We start from the raw sequence: 19,122 nt of genomic DNA, 5'->3' as shown, positions 1-19,122 counted from the left end.
AAAAAAATAAAAAAAAATTAAAAAAAAAACATAAGCAGATTTGTAATATTGAGAATATGAATGAGAACTAAAATAATTTCTGCACTGTGACTTGTAACTGTACTAGCAGAAATCCATCCTACAAATCCCAATTACAGAAAACACTTACGCAGCAAATGTTCCTCACAGCGCCACTCGTACTAGCAGAGAACTGAAGGTAGGTGAATGACAAAGGCAATAAACCGTGCTGAACCAACATTAAAAAACACTGCACGTGGGGTACTCCTACCATATCCTATGCACAATTATCCCAAGATACTGATCTGTCTGCCTTTCTAAGTGATACATCCTGAGGACATGAATAATTCCCAGGTCACAAATCTTTCCTTAGAAGTTGGCACAGCACACAAAATTCAGCGAGCATTCAAGAATTTCCAATGGACAAATTAAGCCACCAATTCTGCTCCCTGCAAAGAAGGGATTCTCTTTAAAATATTTTTTCTCTTTTGAAGAAGTACTGACAGGAATTTTTCCTATCTGGAGGAGAAATCTCACTTTATTGGTGCAGTAGCTCCTTCTGGTCCTCCGAGCTCAGAAAGGGGAACAAGATCCCACTTGAAGTGAAGCCCCCAGTTGAAACCTCCCCGCACGACAGGGGACGAGCTGTAGGCGAGCGTGTCCGCGCTGATGATGTCGATGACAGGGCACACCACGGTCCGCCGGTCCTGCCGGATGGCAGCCAGCAAGGGCTGCAGCCACATCACATTTACTTCACAGTGGCTGTCCAGGAAGACCAGGACTTCTCCTGAGGAGGCAAACAGCAGCAGACCTGAGAGGTCACAGCAGTCCGTTCAGGGGTGGCTGCTAGTCCCTGAGATGCTGCGCTCACGGTGTGAAATACACCCGCCTCCCTCCCAGCCCAACGGTCAGACCATTCCTCTGCGCCAGTCAGGAAGAGAGGAGGACTTTCTAGCCAGGAAGTCTGCCTCAAGTGTACTGCTAGGATTGAGAAACATGTATAAACCAATCCCTGTTCTCCTCAGTGAGAAGATTCAAAGTCTCATAGGAACAATTCTCTTCTCCAGACAGAAAGCTATGGACTGCGGTACAAGGGCAGTGGCCACTTGTGTGTAAATGTTTTTATTACACTTACTGCGATCAAAATATTTCTAAATTTAGGGGTGCCTGGTTAGCGCAGTAAGTTAAGTGACCGACTCCTGGCTTCGCCTCAGGTCATGGTCTCGGGGTTGGGAATGGAGCTTCGAGCTAGGCTCTGCACTCAGCAGGGGTCTGCTTGAGATTCTCTCCCCTCTCCCTCCACCCTTGCCAGCCCTTCTCTCTAAAAAAAGAAAAAAAAAATTCTACTTTAGTATACATTTCCCTGCCTGAGAACATAACTGTCTTCGCTGGTGACACAGAAACGTGACCTTAGTGATCATCGCTACAACACAGCAACTCTCTCAGTAGTGAGAGAAAGATATACCCCTTCTGCCATGCCAGTGACATGGATTCCCTTCTCCTCTGAAGTCACCACTCAGTGGCCACATGCTCACTTCTTCTTCCATTTTTCGCCATTCCTTCCTAAATTCTCCAACCTGGTCAGCTGTAGTGGCTTTCATGAGCCAATGAGGTACCTTTTCTTCTAGCTAGTAAAATAAGAATCACAATGATTTTATCAAGCCCCTACACCCCAAGTTCTGGAATTCTCAAATTACCTTCCTATTTTTTTCCCATATCCATTCACTACTTACAATATTATATACCTACTGTTTTTAAACTAAATCATTTAACTTAAATAAATTTATTTTAAAAGGAAATTTTATCAAGATCAAAAATGAAAATCAGAATCACTAACCTTACAGAGGTAACCATAAAGAGAAATACAATGGTTCAATACCATGTAACTGAGAACTAACCAGATATATTTTCTGCAAAATACTAAATTTGATACTTTTTTTTCCCAAAGATTTAATTTATTTATTTGAGAGAGTGAGAAAGAGAAAGCATGAGGAGGAGGTGAGTGGCAGAGGGAGAGGAAGAAGCAGACTCCCCGCTGAACAGGGAACCCAACATGGGACTTGATCTCAGGACCCTAGATCATGACCTGAGCCGAAGGCAGAGGCTTAACCTAGGACACCCAGGTGCACCGTTCTTTCTTTTTCAAAGGGGAGGTAAGTATATGCTGGAAATGTCTTAAAGATAGATTTCTAATAGAGACTTTATCTTTGATGGAATCAGAAGGATTGAGAATTTTAAAGAAAGTATCTTTATAGTTTTATAAATCAATTTTCATTGTTTTTTATTTTTATTTTTTAAGTAATCTCCACACCCAGTGTGGGGCTTGAACTTACAATCCAAGATCAAGAGTCACACACTCTACTGACTGAGCCAGCCAGCTGCTGTGGTAAGTCAATTTTCAGTATCATGTCCATTTATCCAACAAAAATCATAATGCATTATCACCAGAGGTATGTATTTGAACTTAAGAATTACTGGCTTAATTCAAATCAAACAGTTTGAGTACACATATTTTAAATGTATGACAAAAATTACAGGGGTGCCTAGGTGGCTCAGTCTACTGAGGGGCCATCTGACTCTTGATTTCAGCTCAGGTCATGATCTCAGGGTCACGGGACTGAACCCTGTGTCAGGCTCTGTGCTCAGTATGGAGTCTGCTGGAGATTCTCTCTCTCCCTCTCCCTCTGCCCCTTCCCCCTGCATGCTCACTCGCTCACTCTCTCAAATAAATAACTCTTTAACAAAAAAATTAAAAGTAAAAAAAATTACAGAAGTTCAGATACATTTTGCTTTACTCTTCTCCTTATATAAGTAAATAAGATACAGACCCACATGAGCAGCAATAATTTTTAATAAGGACCACTATGAAAAAAGACCAGTTTGGACTCTAGAGCTCACCTCCATGGAGTCTGTATTTTGGGACAACATTGTTGTCCCAAGAAATACAAAATTCTTTCCAAAGAAACCCTTTCCAAAGTGAACACAAGCCTTCTCTCTCCTGCTGACAATGCCCATTTAAGAAATCACTTTTCACAGATCTCTGCACAATAAGAAAGGCTCCAAGGACAAAGCCCTTGTCACTTATCCGCCACTGAGAAGAGAACAGGAAGTTATACCTGTAGAGTGCGCTGCTCCAATCATCCTTCCTCGAATCAATCCCTCACGCTTTGTGTTTCTTATTACTTTAATTTTTCCAGGGAGATATTTTTGGACATATTCCTCTAGTTCTCCTTTCAAATCATCTGAAAATAAAGAGTCATAATAAAACAACAGGAGACATATACAAAGACTTTTTTTTTTTTTTTAAGATTTTATTTATTTATTTGACAGAGAGAGATCACAAGTAGACAGAGAGGCAGGCAGAGAGAGAGAGGGAAGCAGGCTCCCTGCCGAGCAGAGAGCCCAATGCGGGACTCGATCCCAGGACCCCGAGATCATGACCTGAGCCGAAGGCAGCGGCTTAACCCACTGAGCCACCCAGGCGCCCTACAAAGACTTTTTTAAGAGCTACTCTAAGATTGTATCTGATACTTGCAGCAACAAATTATCAAGTATTTATTACAGAATCTTTTGCTGCTTTATTTAAAAAAAAAAAAATTATGGTTTATCTCCTAAGGAAGAAAAAGAAATGAAGGTTAAGAGTTGAAACACTAGCCAAGAAGAATACTTAATTTACAGAATTATTCATATTTCCACAGCAACTAGCACAATGCTTTGCATAAAGAATGTTTGAAATGATTATCTTGAGTGAATGAATGTTCCGCTAACTGCATTAAATCAGATTTAAAACCAAAATAAGGTATGTCTTTTGTTTGAAATTAACTGTTACTCCAATTCAGAACAGTTTTAATGACTTTTTAACAAAGATTTTATTTATTTATTTGACATAGAGAGAAATAGCAAGAGGGAACACAAGCAGGGGGATTGGGAGAGGGAGAAGGAGGCTTCGTGCTGAGCAGGGAGCCCGATGTAGGGCTCGATCCCAGGGCCCCGGGATCATGACCTGAGCCGAAGGCAGACACTTAACGACTGAGCCACCCAGGTGCCCCTGGTTTTAACAACCTCTATGGCTCCTACCAAGAATTATAGAGTAACAGCAGTAAATACGTCCTTTTATTAATTTAGTATCTTCCAAGGACAATAAATATTTTTTATAAATTCTAGCTCATTTACATTTAAATTTCATAACTTCAAATATCTATTCTTTCCATTGTTAGTAGATAAACCATCGTAAGTTATCATGAATTATCACTTTTAAAAAAAATAACTACAAACTGAAAAACAAAATACAGATTAAAAAAAATTCAACACCATAAATTCTACAATTTAGTATTTAGACAATCTTTGTTTCTTATTCTTTTTTGAAATTAAGTTTTGTTTTCTATTAACCTTTCTAAATTTTCTCTTGTGCTATTTCAGTATATGCCAAAGTTTAAGCATTTTGTTCCCAATGGACTCAGTGTACATTTCCTTGCTTTATATAGTCAACTGGTAGACCAACCCTGTTGTTGATAAGAGGTGCTAATAAACTCTTGAGTAGTGAAAAATCTGTAACTGGCATCCAGTTCATCAATGTACTCCTACAGCTTGCTGTAATGAAGAGAGCAGAGGCTGAGAGCTATGCAGACCGGTGGTCTAATTTCAGCTCTACCACTTAACAGCTAAAGGACCTTGAGACTATTTAATATTTCCTCTCTATAAAATAAAGGATACAACCTATCTCTCAAGATAGCTGAGGCCCGAGTGAGTAGCATAAATAAAGAGCCTTCCGTCCTATGTGTACATGAAACCATTCTTAGGAAGTCTATGTTGAACTGAAGTAAGTACAAATTTCCAGCTATAAAAGAAGTCAGTCACAGGGATAAAAAGTAGAGCAGAGGGAATATAGTCAATAATATTGTAGTGACACTGTAATGGTGACAGACGGTGACTATACTTATTGTGGTGAGTAATGTAATGTACAGAATGTTGAATCAATACGTTATACAACTAAAACAAATCTAACACAATTATACTTCAGTATTAAATTTTTAAAAATTGTATAATATATATACTGAATCACAAAACACTGGCATTCAGAGATCATCTAAGAGCGATCACAATGCAATCCGCTTTTATCTGGGGACAGTCAATATAACAGACTCATTAGATGAATATAAGCCCGAGGTGTTATACCGAGAGAAAAAAGCCAATGTCGAAAGGTCACTTATTGTATGATTCTATTTATGTAACCATTCTTAAAATGACAAAATCACTGAGAAAGAAACAAAATCACAGAGATTAAGGCTGCCAGGGATTAGGGATGGAGTGGGTCAGGGATGTGGACGTGAATATTAACCGGTAGCACAAGGGAGATTTCTGTGGTCGTGGAGTAGTCTTTATCGTAATCACAGTGCTTGTTACAGAAATGTACACACAGAATAGTATGACACAGAACTGCACGCAGACGCTATACTGACCATCAAATTCCTAGTTTTGCTGTGTCACTGTCTGTTAGATATACCAATGGGGGAAACTAGGTGAAGGGGTAACAGGATCTCTTTGTAACCCACTGTTGCTAATCTATAGTTATTTTGAAATAAAAATTTTTTTTCAAAAGGTAGGCCAAGGGAAAAATTTCAAGGGCCAAACTTAAATAGCACAGTCTATAAAAAGATCACAAAGCTGCTTCCAAAAAATTATCCTCTAATCAACAAACATACTTACTTGTTGCCGACTCCCTGCACCTGCTGGGACCAGGGTCCTACCCAACATCTATCTGAACTGTCAGCTGACGCTGCTGATTCTAATCCCACCGTGACCAACAGCCCAGATCCCACAGTATCAGCTACAACATCCCTTACCGAAGTCACTGTCATCGTCCACAAGGATGATTTCATGAAGGAGCCGGGCTGGTGTGCGGTCCAGGACACTGTGCACAGTGCGGAGCAAGGCAGACAAGGCTTCATTGTAGAAACAGATAACAACACTAGCGACTGGCAGGTCCTCAGGGTAAGACTTGTCTTTACATCTGTGAAGACACATGTGAGAAGATGTGATGTCCTGAAAGGTTCAACCTTTTAGGTCATTACTCACTAAACATTAACTGCCTCCTGCGCAGACTCCTTCTTACAATATAACAGAAGTTTCTTAAAAAGCATTTAAGGAGGGCGCCTGGGTGGCTCAGTGGCTTAAAGCCTTTGCCTTCGGCTCAGGTCATGATCTCGGGGTCCTCGGATTGAGCCCCACATCATGCTTTCTGTTCAGCTGGGAGCCTGCTTCCCCCTCTCTCTCCTCCTGCCTCTCTGCCTACTTGTGCTCTGTCAAATAAATAAAATCTTTAAAAAAAAAAAAAAAGCATTTAAGGATACACTGGTATCATACTCCAGAGTTTTATAGTTTGTTAATAACTACTCTCTCCAATACCTGCTACTTTGCTTATTTTTAGATTAACATTTAAAATTTTTTTTTCTTTTTTTGGTACAGAGGTTACATAAAAATGTGTTATTTGTATGGAATCACTACAAGTTTTTAATGCAGTATTCATAAGCTCATGTTTAGCTTCTCCACAATGAACATTCAAAAGGAAGAAAGAGGGGCGCCTGGGTCGCTCAATGGGTTAAGCCTCTGCCTTCGGCTCAGGTTATGATCTCAAGGTCCTGGGATCGAGTCCCGTATCGGGCTCCCTGCTCAGCAGAGAGCCTGCTTCCCGCCCCCCCCCTCTGCCTACTTGTGGTCTCTGTCAAATAAATAAATAAAATCTTAAAAAAAAGGAGTTTTATTTCTTGTCCAATAACAGAAAAAATTTGAGTAAACTAGGATATAACCAAAATCAAGATTCTATCAAGCAACTATGTGATAAAAAGGGTTAGATGGCTTCAAGCAACAATAATAAAAAATCACTAACTAAAGAATAAAATCCAGAATTCCATGTTCTTTTGCATGGCATACAACGTATTCCAACATCTGGACCCTGGCTACCTCCCCCGCTGTGGCCATAGTAATGGTTCCAGTACCTTTTCAAGTGGTGTCATGACTCAGTCTGTTCCCCATGCACGGAGTGGTCCCCTGCACACTGCTCAGCCAGCACCCTCTAGGAGGCCTTCCCTTATCACTCTGGTTTCAGGGTCCCCAATACACCAGCTCCTACCACAGCCCTCATTCTAGCACTACCACAATTACCTGTTCCCTCATCTATCTTCCCTACTAGGCCTGTGATCCCAGGAACTACGTCTTACTCTACTTATTTTCAAGACCTAATACAGTGTCTATAAAACAAAGGTGCTCAAAAAAGTCTGCCTGTGAAATGACTAATTGACCAACCACATGAATGAAAAGCCTTTGAAATAACAAAATCAGTGGTGCCTGGGTGGCTCAGTGGGTTAAAGCCTCTGCCTTCAGCTCGGGTCATGATCCCAGGGTCCTGGGATCAAACCCACATCGAACCCCACGTCAGGCTCTCTGCTCAGTGGGGAGCCTGCTTCCTCACTCTCTGCCTGCCTCTCCGCCACTTGTGATCCCTGTCAAATAAATAAATAAAATCTTTAAAAAAAAACAACTGAAAACAATGAAGACAAAAAAGTGAGATGAGTAAAATTCTTCACTGATTTTTAATTCCTTTTCCACAAATACAATAAACATTTAAAAGAAATTTATGCTCAGAAGTTTATCTAGTTAGATGCAGTTAATACCTCTAGCCTTTTCCCTATGATTTTAAATTTCAAAAGAGACAGAGCAAGCTCCAGAATTCTGTTAGTATAATCTCCAGCTTCAAGTGTCACAGGAGTGGAAATCTGTCTTGAAGTTTTCTAGTATCCTGAATGATGAAGCCTAAATGCATTTAGTAACACCACCCTCACAACTTACTATAATGCCACTAAAAGCACGATCATTAAAACACAGCAGTATAAACCACTGAGAAACATACGCAGCATTCCTAGTGTCCGGCACATCTCTGTGGTAGCCCAAGCGGTTACTGATAAGCATGTTGAAGGCATGTTTCTGATAGCCCAAGTCTCTCAACTCCTGATCACGTTCATTAAAAATCATACCTGCAAAAGATTGAAGTTACAGTCAGTATGTTAAATCTGGAAAGGTCTGCTACAGTTATTGTTATATTATGATCCTAAGAAAATCTTGACTTTAATCTCTTATAACTAAATAGCCATGTTTCTCAAATCTAGATTGTCTCCATTTTCAAAAAAGTAATTGAAGTTAGAGTCAAATTTTTGTCAGTCTAGTGCAAAAAGCAGGTATACCTTAACCATAAATGATACCTGTTCACTAGCCATTAATCTTAAGAATATTATCAAGAGAAAAAATTACAGATGTTTTTTTCAAAAGACTTAATGATGGTATTTCTATTAAAGCAAGAGACTACAGAACCCATGTGGACAACAGGTCCCAATGACAGGCAAGTTTTTATAAGAGCCCTCACTTAAAAATTAAAAAAAAAAAAAAAAAAAAGCTACTGATAAACCTTTCTATAAAAAGTCTCTGATTCCAGACTTTAATCAGCTTCATAGTCAAGAAAGCCAAGAAATTCCCTCAGAGTGCCCATCAGAATCACTACAATTCAACATTCTTGTTCTAACATTCAGAAACCTTACCTTTACATAGAAGGATAATTTCTCTTTTCGCTTTCTTTCCCATCTCAAACCTTTAACCTCTCCTCACAGAATGACTCCCTTGTCCCAGCATTTCCCAAAGTCTGGTCACAGAAATCTAATTTCACTGGACATTAACAGATGTTCAAAAGAAAAAAAGGATTTCATGGTCAAACAATTCAGGGAAACAATGGATTTTGAAAGTCGAATAGGTTTTAATTTTATTTGGAATGGAAGGACAATCCTGATCCTTTAATACTGTTGACGGTTTCACAGATACCAGTTGTGAGGGGATGGGATACAGAATGACTACAGTCCCCAGATCCACTTTGGGAAATACTACCTCTTAATATGCTTTTTCTATGAGCTTTTAAAGCTGGAGTACATTTTTTTTAAGCAGAATATTTTTATTATTAACAGAACTCTAGAAACTTTATTTTTAAAGATTTTATTTGACAGAGAGAGACATAGTACGAGAGGGAACACAGGCAGGGCGAGGGAGAAGCAGTCTCCCCCCGCCCTGAGCAGGAACCCCAATGCGGCGCTCGATCCCAAGACTCTGGCTTCATGACCTGAGCCAAAGGCAGATGCTTAACAACTGAGCCACCCAGGCGCCCTAGAAACTTCATTTTAAAGAAGTGTTTAGTGTCCTTGCATACTGTGTTCTTACTGGCTATATAGTAATGAAAACAGAATTCCAGGTTTTGCTTCTATTAGAGTGTTTTCCATGTATTAAGATACCTTAAACAGTGATCCTCAATCACCTGAAGATTACTTTCAGTCTTTGTCAATAACAGACAGAATTGTGCTGACATTTCAACTATTACTAGTTTTCATGGTTTTACATTGTAATATAGACTTTTAAAAAGAAATTCTAGTACAGCTAACATACAATGTTGTATTAGTTTCACATGTATAATATACTATACTCAGTACTCATCATAGTAAATGTACTCTTAACCCCCTTGACCTGTTTCACCCACCCATTCCCACTCACCTCCTGAGAACCACCAGTTTGTTCTCATTAAGGGTTTCTTAATTTGTCTCTTTCTTTCTTAAATTCCACATGAGTGAAATTATATGGTAGTTGTATTTCTCTTATTTCACGTAGCATTATACCCTCTAGACCCATCCATGTTGCAAACAGCAAGACTTTATTCTTTTTTGTGGCTGAGTAGAATTCTAATGTGTATATATATACACACACACCACGTCTTCTTTATCCATTCATCTACCAATGAACACTTGGGTTGCTTCTACAATTCAGCTATTATAATAATACTGCAGTAAACATATGGGTAACATGTATCCTTTCAATTTAGTATTTCTGTATTCTTTGGGTATACACCAAGAAATGGAATTACTGGATCATATGGTAATTCTACTTTTAATTTTTTGAGGAGCTTCCATACTGTTTTCCACAGTGGCTGTACCAGTTTGTATTCTCACCAACAGTGCATGAGGGTTTCTTTTTCTCCACATCCTCATCAACACTTGTTTCCTGTGTTTTTGATTTTAGCCTTTCTGACCGGTATGAGGTGGTAGCTGCATTTCCCTGATGAGGAGTGATGTTGAGCATCTTTTCACGTGTCTGTTGGCCATCTGGATGTCTCCTTTGGAGAAATGTCTATTCATACCTTCTGCCCATTTTTAAATTGGATTGGATTTGGGTTTTTTGGTGTGGAGTATATCCTTTTATAAATACAAAAGAACAACGTTCTATTAACATTTTATAAGAGGATGCAAAATCCTTGAGAGCAGAGACTTTGATCATGTTCAAAACAAAAACTGCTTGATACCCAGCACCTAGGACAATGCCTTGCACAAGCTAGATTCTCAATAAATACTCCTTGATTCAATAAATCAATGACTAGCTCATACTAGACACTGAAAGGAATATTTTTTTTAAACATTTTATTTATTTATTTGACAGAGAGAGATCACAAGCAGGCAGAGAGGCAGGCAGAGAGAGAGGAGGAAGCAGGCTCTCCACGGAGCAGAGAGCCCGATGCGGGGCTCCATCCCAGGACCCTGGGATCATGACCTGAGCCGAAGGCAGAGGCTTTAACCCACTGAGCCACCCAGGCGCCCCGAAAGGAATATTTTCTAATACATATCTCTTGATGAAAAATTATTCCATATTAACAGATCACTTTAATTCCATCATAAAATGTGGTGTGTGTACAAACATACACATGTGCATGCGCACACACACACACACACACACACACACACACAGGAATATTATTCAGCCATGAAAAGGGGAAAGCCTACCATTTGTGACAACATGGATGGAAGCTGAGGGCATTATGCTAAGTGAAACAGAGAAAGACAAGTACTATAATACTGTATGATCTCACTAGAGACAGAATAGATGCGGTTGCCAAGGTGGGGTGGGAGGAGGTGCAGATGGGGTGAATGTTGGTTAAAAAGGTACAAACTTATAAGTTCTGGGGATGTAATGTATAGCATGGTAATGGTGAATAATACTACTGTATTGTGTTTCTGAAAGTGGCTAAGAGTAGATCTTAAAAATTCTCATCCCAAGAAAAAAGCATTTTTAACTATGTGAGGTGATCAATGTTAACTTACTGTAGTAATCATCTCACAGTATATGCTTGCATGAAATCATTATGTTATATGCTTTAAACTAATACAATGTTATATATGTCAATTTTATCTCAATAAAACTGGAAGGAAAAATCACATTAGCTTACTTTTGTCCTTCCCCTGTTCATATAAAATCATAGCCAATTAACTAGCATGCCAGAGGAGCTATTTTCTTTTTTTTTTTAGATTTTATTTATGTATTTGACAGACAGAGATCACAAGTAGGCAGAGCGGCAGGCGGGGGGGGGGGTGCGGGGAGCAGGCTCCCCGCTTGAGCAGAGAGCCCAATGAGGGGCTCGATCCCAGGACCTTGGGATCATGACCTGAGCCGAAGGAAGAGGCTTTAATCCACTGAGCCACCCAGGCGCCCCAGAGGAGCTATGTTTTTTAACTTAATTTTTTTCAGTATAACCACAGCAATTTTAATACTGTATTTGAAAGCAATATAAACATATCAAATAGCAAAATGATTCAATTAAACTAGTACTTGGAAGCTCTTGCAAGCTTAGTATTAGTTCATTTATTTGTATCCACGTTAGAAAATGGTAAGCTATGAAAGAACTCCCCATACCATCACAGGCACTGGCTTGGTATCTGGCTGTGTCTACTATGGATAAAAAGAACACAGTGTTCAGCCATGCCTCACAGAAACTATTTCAAGTTCTTTTATAATTAACTGCAGATTAAATGAGAAAATCTATTTCTAATTTTAAATTTATTATTGATCATCTTTCTAAAATGTACTTTACAAGTTCTTTCCCCTATTTATTTTTATTATTATTATTTTTTAAGGTTTTATTTGACAAAGAGAGACAGTGAGAGAGGGAACACAGCAGGGGTAGGGGCAGAGGGAGAAAAGCAGGGTTCCCGAGCAGAGAACCCGATGCAGGGCTGGATTCCAGGACCCTGGGATCATGACCTCAGCTGAAGGCAGAAGCTAAAGGACTGAGCCACCCAGGTGCCCCTCCCCTGACTGTTTCAAGATAATGCCCTCGGGGGGCACCTGGGTGGCTCAGTGGGTTAAAGCCTCTGCCTTCGGATCAGGTCACAATCCCAGCATCCTGGGATCCAGCCCCGCATCGGGCTCTCTGCTCAGCAGGGAGCCTGCTTCCCTCTCTCTCTCTGCCTGCCTCTCTGCCTACTTGTGATCTCTCTCTCTGTGTCAAATAAATTAAATAAAATCTTAAAAAAAAAAAGATAATGCCCTCGGCAATCGCCATACTTTTAACTATTACTGTACTGATTTGTATGAATTCCTTCTAAATCAAGTTTCCTTCACAGAAGCTGAGGAGGTTGTTTTCATTTTTCTCACTGTGGTAAAAAGGAGACAACACGCGGATTACCGTCAGTGACACGAGCACTTACGACATGAAACTTCATGCCCATTAAAGCAAGCGCCCCCCCAGCCCCTTTAGCCACTAATCTGCTTCTAGTCTCCATGCATTTGCCTATCCTAGACATTCATATAAATGAAACCATGCAGTATCTGACCTTTTGTGTTCTGCCTCTCTCACTGATCATACAACGTTTTCGAGGCTCCTGCTGGTTACAGCACGGCTCAGAACCTCATTCCCTGCTATGCCTGAGTAAGTCCCTGCACGGAAAGACATGCTGCTTGTCTTTCCATCCACCGATGAACGTCTGGGTTCTCTCCACCTCTGTTCACTGAGAACAGCACTGCTACGAACACTGATGTACAAATCTTTGAACATCTGCCTGCAATTCTTCTGGGTATATACCCGAGAGAGGAATTGCTGGATCCTAAGGTAACTCTGAGTTTAACCTACTGAGGAACCAGCAATGAATGAAGGTTCCAATTTCTCTGTATCCTGGCCAAAACTTGTTATTTTCCTTTTTAAAAAAATTATAACCATCTTACCAAGTGTGAAATGGTATCCTCATTGTAGTTCTGATTTGCATTTCTGTAATAACGATGTTGAACATTTTATGTGTCTGTCTTTGGAAAAATGTCTATCAAATTCTTGGCCCATTTTAAAATTGGGTTATTTGTCTTTTTATCATTGAACTCTTAAGAGTTCTTTTTATACTCTGGATAATGAACCCCCATTAGAGACAGGATACACAAACATTTTCTCCCATCCTGTGGGGTGTCTTTCTTCTTTCCTGATTGTCTTCTCTGATGTACAAAAGCTTCTAATTTCAATGAAGTCCAATTTATTTTTTTTCTTTTGTTAACTAGTACTTTTGGTGTCATGTAAGAAACCACGACCAAACCCAAGGTCAAGAAGATCTACCTTAGGATTTCATCTGAAGGTTTTATGCTGTTAGCTCTTCTATTTAGGTCTTCATTTTGAGTTAATTCTTACAGATGATATAAGGATTCAACACTCCTCCACTGTACGTGGATTATCTATTTGTCCCAAAAGCATTTGTTGAAGAGACTATTTCTCCCCCATTGAACCGTCTTGACACATTTTTTAAAAATCAAGAGGCCAAAAATATCACAGGTTTATTTCTGGACTCTCAGTCTATCCACTGATCTATATATCTGTCCTTAGGCCAATATCAGACCATTTTGATTAATGTAGCTTTGTAGAGAGTTTTGAAGTGTGAGCCCTCCACCTTTGTACTTTTCCTAGATTGTTTTGGTTATTTAGAAACTCTTGTAATTTCACATTAACTTTAGAATCAGCCTTTCCATCTTTTCATAAACCTTATTTTGATAAGGTTTGCACTGACTCTCTAGATTGCTCTGGTTAGCAGTAGTTCCTTAAACAGCATTTAGTATTCCAGTCCATGAACCTAACATGTTTTCCCATTTATTTAGGTCTACTTTTATTTCTTTCAGCAGTTTTGTAGTTTCCAGTGTACAATCTCACACCTTCATGGTTATACTTATTATATACATATAATATATATTTTATATATATATGTATATATATATAAATATATATATTATTATAACCTTTATGGTTATATTTATTCTTAATAAATATAACTTATTCTTAAGTATTTTATTCCTTTTGATACTATTGGAAATGGAATTGTTCTCTTAGTTTTATTTTCCAACTTCATTGCTAATGTACAGAAATACAGCTGGTTTTCATGTGTTGATCCTGTGCCCTGCAACTTAGGTGAACTGATTTCTTAGCTATAACAGGTTTTTTGTATATCTGTTATAAAGCATTTAGTTTTTCAGCTAAGCAATCTGAGTTTGTTACATTTCGAGTGTCTACAATTTTCTCTCTACTGTTCAAAGGCAAATACAAGGTCCATTCAAAACAGTAAACCCAATGTTACTTCTTTATAAAAGTTTTCTACTAAAGTAACTTAAATAAAGAGGCTAGAAATTTACCTATTAATGCTTTTAAAGTGTCTAAATAGCAATCTGAAAAAAGATAAGGTTTACTTTATGAAAGTTGAGGAAATAGTTTCCATTTCTCCATATAATTTTAAGTATTTTCAACTCCATGTATTTGAAAATCATTAAATCCTAGAAACTGATTTCTTTGAAACTATAATCAAATAAAAAGAAACATTTTAACATTTCCTTTATATTTTGTGGATCTTTCAATCTCTGAAATATCTCCTTTACTTCTAAATTACTTATTATTTGAGATTTCTAGGACAAGATTGAAGATCTTTCTAAGTTTTAAAGATAACCAAAATGGCTCATTTGTCCCTTCAAATAAAATTTGCTAAAACCAGGATTCTAAAATTACAGTACACAAAAAACATATACAATAGATTGCTTCCAAATTGAACAGAATAGAATTTTTGATGAAAAAAGTTTTCCTTTTATAAGAGTTTACAAACTCCTATATTTAACATACTGCCTCATCTTAACAATTCTTGTAAGTAGAAATCTTACTAGATATAATTTCAGCTTATCTCTAAACGTAACAATGTATGTTGTTTTAATGAACCCTGCCTTTCAAAATATGTTATATATAATCAAGTTACCTTTTGACCATTTCTTTCCATTATTAAATAATGCTAACAATTAAAATCTTCCCCCGTAAGTTCCATTTCCTTCCTTCCTTCCTTCCTATTCTAGACCTTTTTACTTTCTCCCAAGTCCTCATAAAATACTGAAGTCAGAAATGGCTAAATTAGAATATAACTCCCCACTGAATCTGCAAAATCCTAGAACCTCAACTAGTTCATTAACAAAATAGAGGGGGAAATGACCCATTTCTAATCCCCTGAGCAACATATGATTTAGAGAATAACTAAATTTAAACTTCCAATAATTAAATACCCTGACATGCTACCAGAAGTCCAATACACTTACCCAACTCGGAAGAGAATTTCATGTTGCCTTTTTCTGGATCTTCAACGTGATTATCTATCGTATCATCAATTCTGTTTACTCTGAACTGTGACTCTAACACTCGACTTGGGCCTCGAGTGAAACGGGGATAGAATTTTTTGGGGAATGGTCCATGGGGCCCGGACCCCTTGATGGGCACATTCTTAAGTGGCTGAGTCACTTCACTGAAGTTGAAATAAATAAAAAGCAAAACCGTCCACGTTGCAGATGTAAAAAGGCATCCATAACAAAAATATCGAACTGTGACACTTCCCATTATAGACCTAGCATAGCTGAAGGGCCATCTTCAATCTCCTGAAAAAGAAGGACAGCTAGGTTAGACCCTTCAGGACACGTGTAAATCATCCACCAAGTTCACAATCACTGTTTTCCAAACAACCGAGCAGAACTTCTCAACTATTTACTTAGGATCCCAAGGCACAGTGTTAACTAAGAGTCAAATAAAAGAAGGTATGTGGATAGCACTGAATTTAAAAAAAAAAAAAAAAGGATTCAACCATTAAAATCATAGGCAGCAAAACAGCTGACTTCCTCATCTGTGTTAATGGATATTTTACCTTTGGTCTGGATTGCTTACAGTGTGGTAATTTCTTTCAGATTCTGGCTTTTCATGAGGAAAATACAATTACCTTATGTATCATTGCAGTCTATCTAAAGTCCAGACTTCCACTATAAAATTATAGGACTCTTCCAACCCAAAGATCTTAAAATCCGTTATTAAAAATAAGCAGCCTGAAGAAAACTGTCCTACTTTCCAATCAAAAATTAAACCTGCCCTAATGCCTACTCTAGATTCAACAGTTATAGTTCAAATTTATAAATGACAGTAGAGGTAAGGTGAAGGAATCTATAGTTTTGATAATAAGCTTCCTAGTGAACTCTGATGCACAGCCAGATTTGGGAACCAATGGTATAATGAAAAGACAATATTAAGTACTAATCCCGTTCTGTCTCATAATGGCTATGTAACTTTAGACAAATTACCAAATTTCCTTAGCCTCACTTTCATCAACTGCATTCCAAGTTAATAATACTATCTTGCTGGATGCTTGGAATTAAATGAAATACTCAGAATTACATAAGACACGTAAAATATCAAGTACAATGGTCAACACACAAAACACAGTGATTTGCACTGGATCAAGAGAACCTCCACAAACACTGTGGCTGGCTTTTATTTCATTTGTTCACTGTATTCCCTCACTCAGCACAATGAATGGCACAGAAAAGCTGTTGAATGATACCTATAGAATGAAAGAACACAGCACAAATTCAACGTTAATGTTTTCCTCCTCCTCATTAGGTCTAAACTTAATATGTAATATGAATGGTATACATGACCACCTGTTCCTTACAACGACCCACAAGTCCCTATTTAATCTGGAATTACCTCTCTTACTGTATTTTCTATTACTTCCCTCCTCATTCATTTCATTCTAGACACAGGTCTCCTTAGGGTTCACCAAATGTGTCAATCATACTCCCATTGAGGGATTATGCATCAGTTCCTCCCTCTGCCTGGAATACTTTTCATCCCAGCTAACTTCATCTCTGTTGAATCTCTGCTCAAATACCACCTTCTTAGTAAGTTTCTACACTAAGGTAGTTTAAAACTGCAACTCAAGCACACAACACTAGCACTTCTGATTCTCCCTACTCCGCAACTTCCACCTTCCTACATACTACATAATTACTATTTCTTGTCCATTCCCCACCCCCCCGCTAGAATGTAAGCTTCATTAGCAAGAGCTTTTGTCTGTTCATTTCCCTGTAGCATCCCCCCAGCTTAGAACAATGCCTGGTATGTTTAATAAATATTTGTGGAAATTAATGAATCAATTACTGCAGTACAGTTTTCAATGTTTGCAAAATGCTGGGTATTTATAAGTGAATGTATTGCTGTCACATTCAAGCCAAGCAGTACCTTATGCTATACAAAAATATCATGACTACCTTATTTCAACAATATGAAACTAGGCAGAACAACAGTCATAGTTATTATTTGAAAAGGTACAAAAAACAATAGGCTCTCATTGTCCAGTTTCACAAGTTAAATAAAGGTCTTTGTGGTAAAACAGGAGACTACTTTCCATTTTGTCCACTGCATGCTCCTAGGTTCCCTCTTGGCTGCCAGGACCTATGGGCGAAATGAAAAAGTTTTTTCAAGACCTCACCCATAGGATTTGGCCAACTCTGTCCAGATTATTCCCAGAATACCCCTCCCAATCCTAAGCACAATAGCCCAAACATCAAGAGTCCTTGCTTCCTGAACTGTAAAATGTATTAACTCTCAACCATTCTATCAGGTAGATATTTTCCAAGCTATATTATGTCAATTTTTTTTTAAATTTATTTGACAGACGGAGATCACAGAGAAGCAGGCAGAGAGAGAGGAGGAAGCAGGCTCCCTGGTGAGCAGAGAGCCCGATGCAAGGCTTGATCCCAGGACTCTGGGATCATGACCTGAGCCGAAGGCAGAGGCTTTAACCCACTGAGCCACCCAGGCGCCCCTATTATGACAATTCTTTAGAGAACATTTTTTACATAGTCAATCCTTATACTAAATTAAGGAACCTATAAAAATGAGAGGAATTTATAAAATCAGATCTTTTGTTTTACATAACTAACCATAATAGTTTTCAGAAAAAAGACACTATCAGTTTTAGACAGTCAAGAAGTTATTAACAAACATGAATAAAATACAAAGCAATTAGATACCTGTTATTTAGTAAAATAACAGGTTCTTAACCACTTAAGAAGACATGCAAACAAAAAGACAAAAGACAAAATTTTAATTGAATCTATGCTAACAAAGAACAATAAAGTTTTTCTGCTTTGTGCTGTTTGCTATTCCTTCTATAGGAAATTATCCATGGCTTCAATATCCAAGGCTAAAAGCCTTTAAAAAGGAGGGTCAAAGCAAACATTTAAGGTTAGTTAATACAAAACAACTAGTGAACAAATTCTTTCAATCATAAACTTGAGCAGTTAATAAAGCCAAAACTTCAGCAGTTAGATGCCAACATAATATATTTTTTGAAAGTTAAATGAATAAAAGGCTAACCAGCTGTGTATAGGAATTTCCAATGAGACCAGGCAGTCATGGTCTGGTAGCTGCTGAGGGACAGGTGCCTTGTAAGCAGAGGGTCAGGGTTTCACCAGGGAGGTACAGAAGCAGCAGTCTGAGGAGAAGCACACGCAATGGGCTGATCAGAATGACAGACCACAGCTGTGAGCCAGGCAAGGAGAAATGGGAGGACGTGGAAGAATGAGGCAGAATGAAAAACCTGTGCAGGGCCAATGGCCCTGAGGTCCTGTGTGGCTGAGTAATTGCTGGAGTTATACTACAGAAAGAGTAACAGGGAAAGACTGATGTGGTGGTTGGAAAATGAGATGTCGACACTCAACATTTTGGAGAGGTGCAGTTAATGACAGAGGAATCCTTTCCAGATGCATGAACTGGAGATACCCCAATAAACAATGTACCTATTGTGTAAATATTACTATACATACCATAAGCAACCCCACACACCCCAAGAAGATGGGTCATTTCTGTCTTTTCAAACCCATTATGTTTACCAAACATAGTGTCCAGTATTAAAAATTAACAAGTACTTGTTTGTTTATTTAAAAATT

At 38.4% G+C, this 19,122-nt stretch overlaps 1 protein-coding gene across 2 annotated transcripts in view; it reads right to left on the bottom strand.

Annotated features, from left to right (window-relative positions):
* The window catches only part of LOC111154436 (polypeptide N-acetylgalactosaminyltransferase 11), a 54,037-nt gene that overhangs the window by 12,295 nt on the left and 22,620 nt on the right, over nt 1-19,122 (bottom strand). For both annotated transcript variants that reach the window (XM_022514036.1, XM_022514035.1), the window contains exons 2-6: nt 15,448-15,780; nt 7,904-8,027; nt 5,841-6,007; nt 3,114-3,239; nt 535-784 (exon numbers count right to left, since the gene is read on the bottom strand). In XM_022514036.1, the coding sequence (XP_022369744.1) occupies nt 535-784; nt 3,114-3,239; nt 5,841-6,007; nt 7,904-8,027; nt 15,448-15,742 (962 nt within the window). In that variant the 5' untranslated portion in view covers nt 15,743-15,780. The remainder of the gene's footprint in view (nt 1-534; nt 785-3,113; nt 3,240-5,840; nt 6,008-7,903; nt 8,028-15,447; nt 15,781-19,122) is intronic.

The sequence above is a fragment of the Enhydra lutris genome, unplaced genomic scaffold (assembly GCF_002288905.1).
Source record: "Enhydra lutris kenyoni isolate GAN:26980312 unplaced genomic scaffold, ASM228890v2 scaffoldscaffold37, whole genome shotgun sequence".
Classification (NCBI taxonomy): domain Eukaryota; kingdom Metazoa; phylum Chordata; class Mammalia; order Carnivora; family Mustelidae; genus Enhydra; species Enhydra lutris.
The sequence above is the reverse complement of the archived record's forward strand: the minus strand, read 5'-3'. Positions and strand labels throughout refer to the sequence as shown.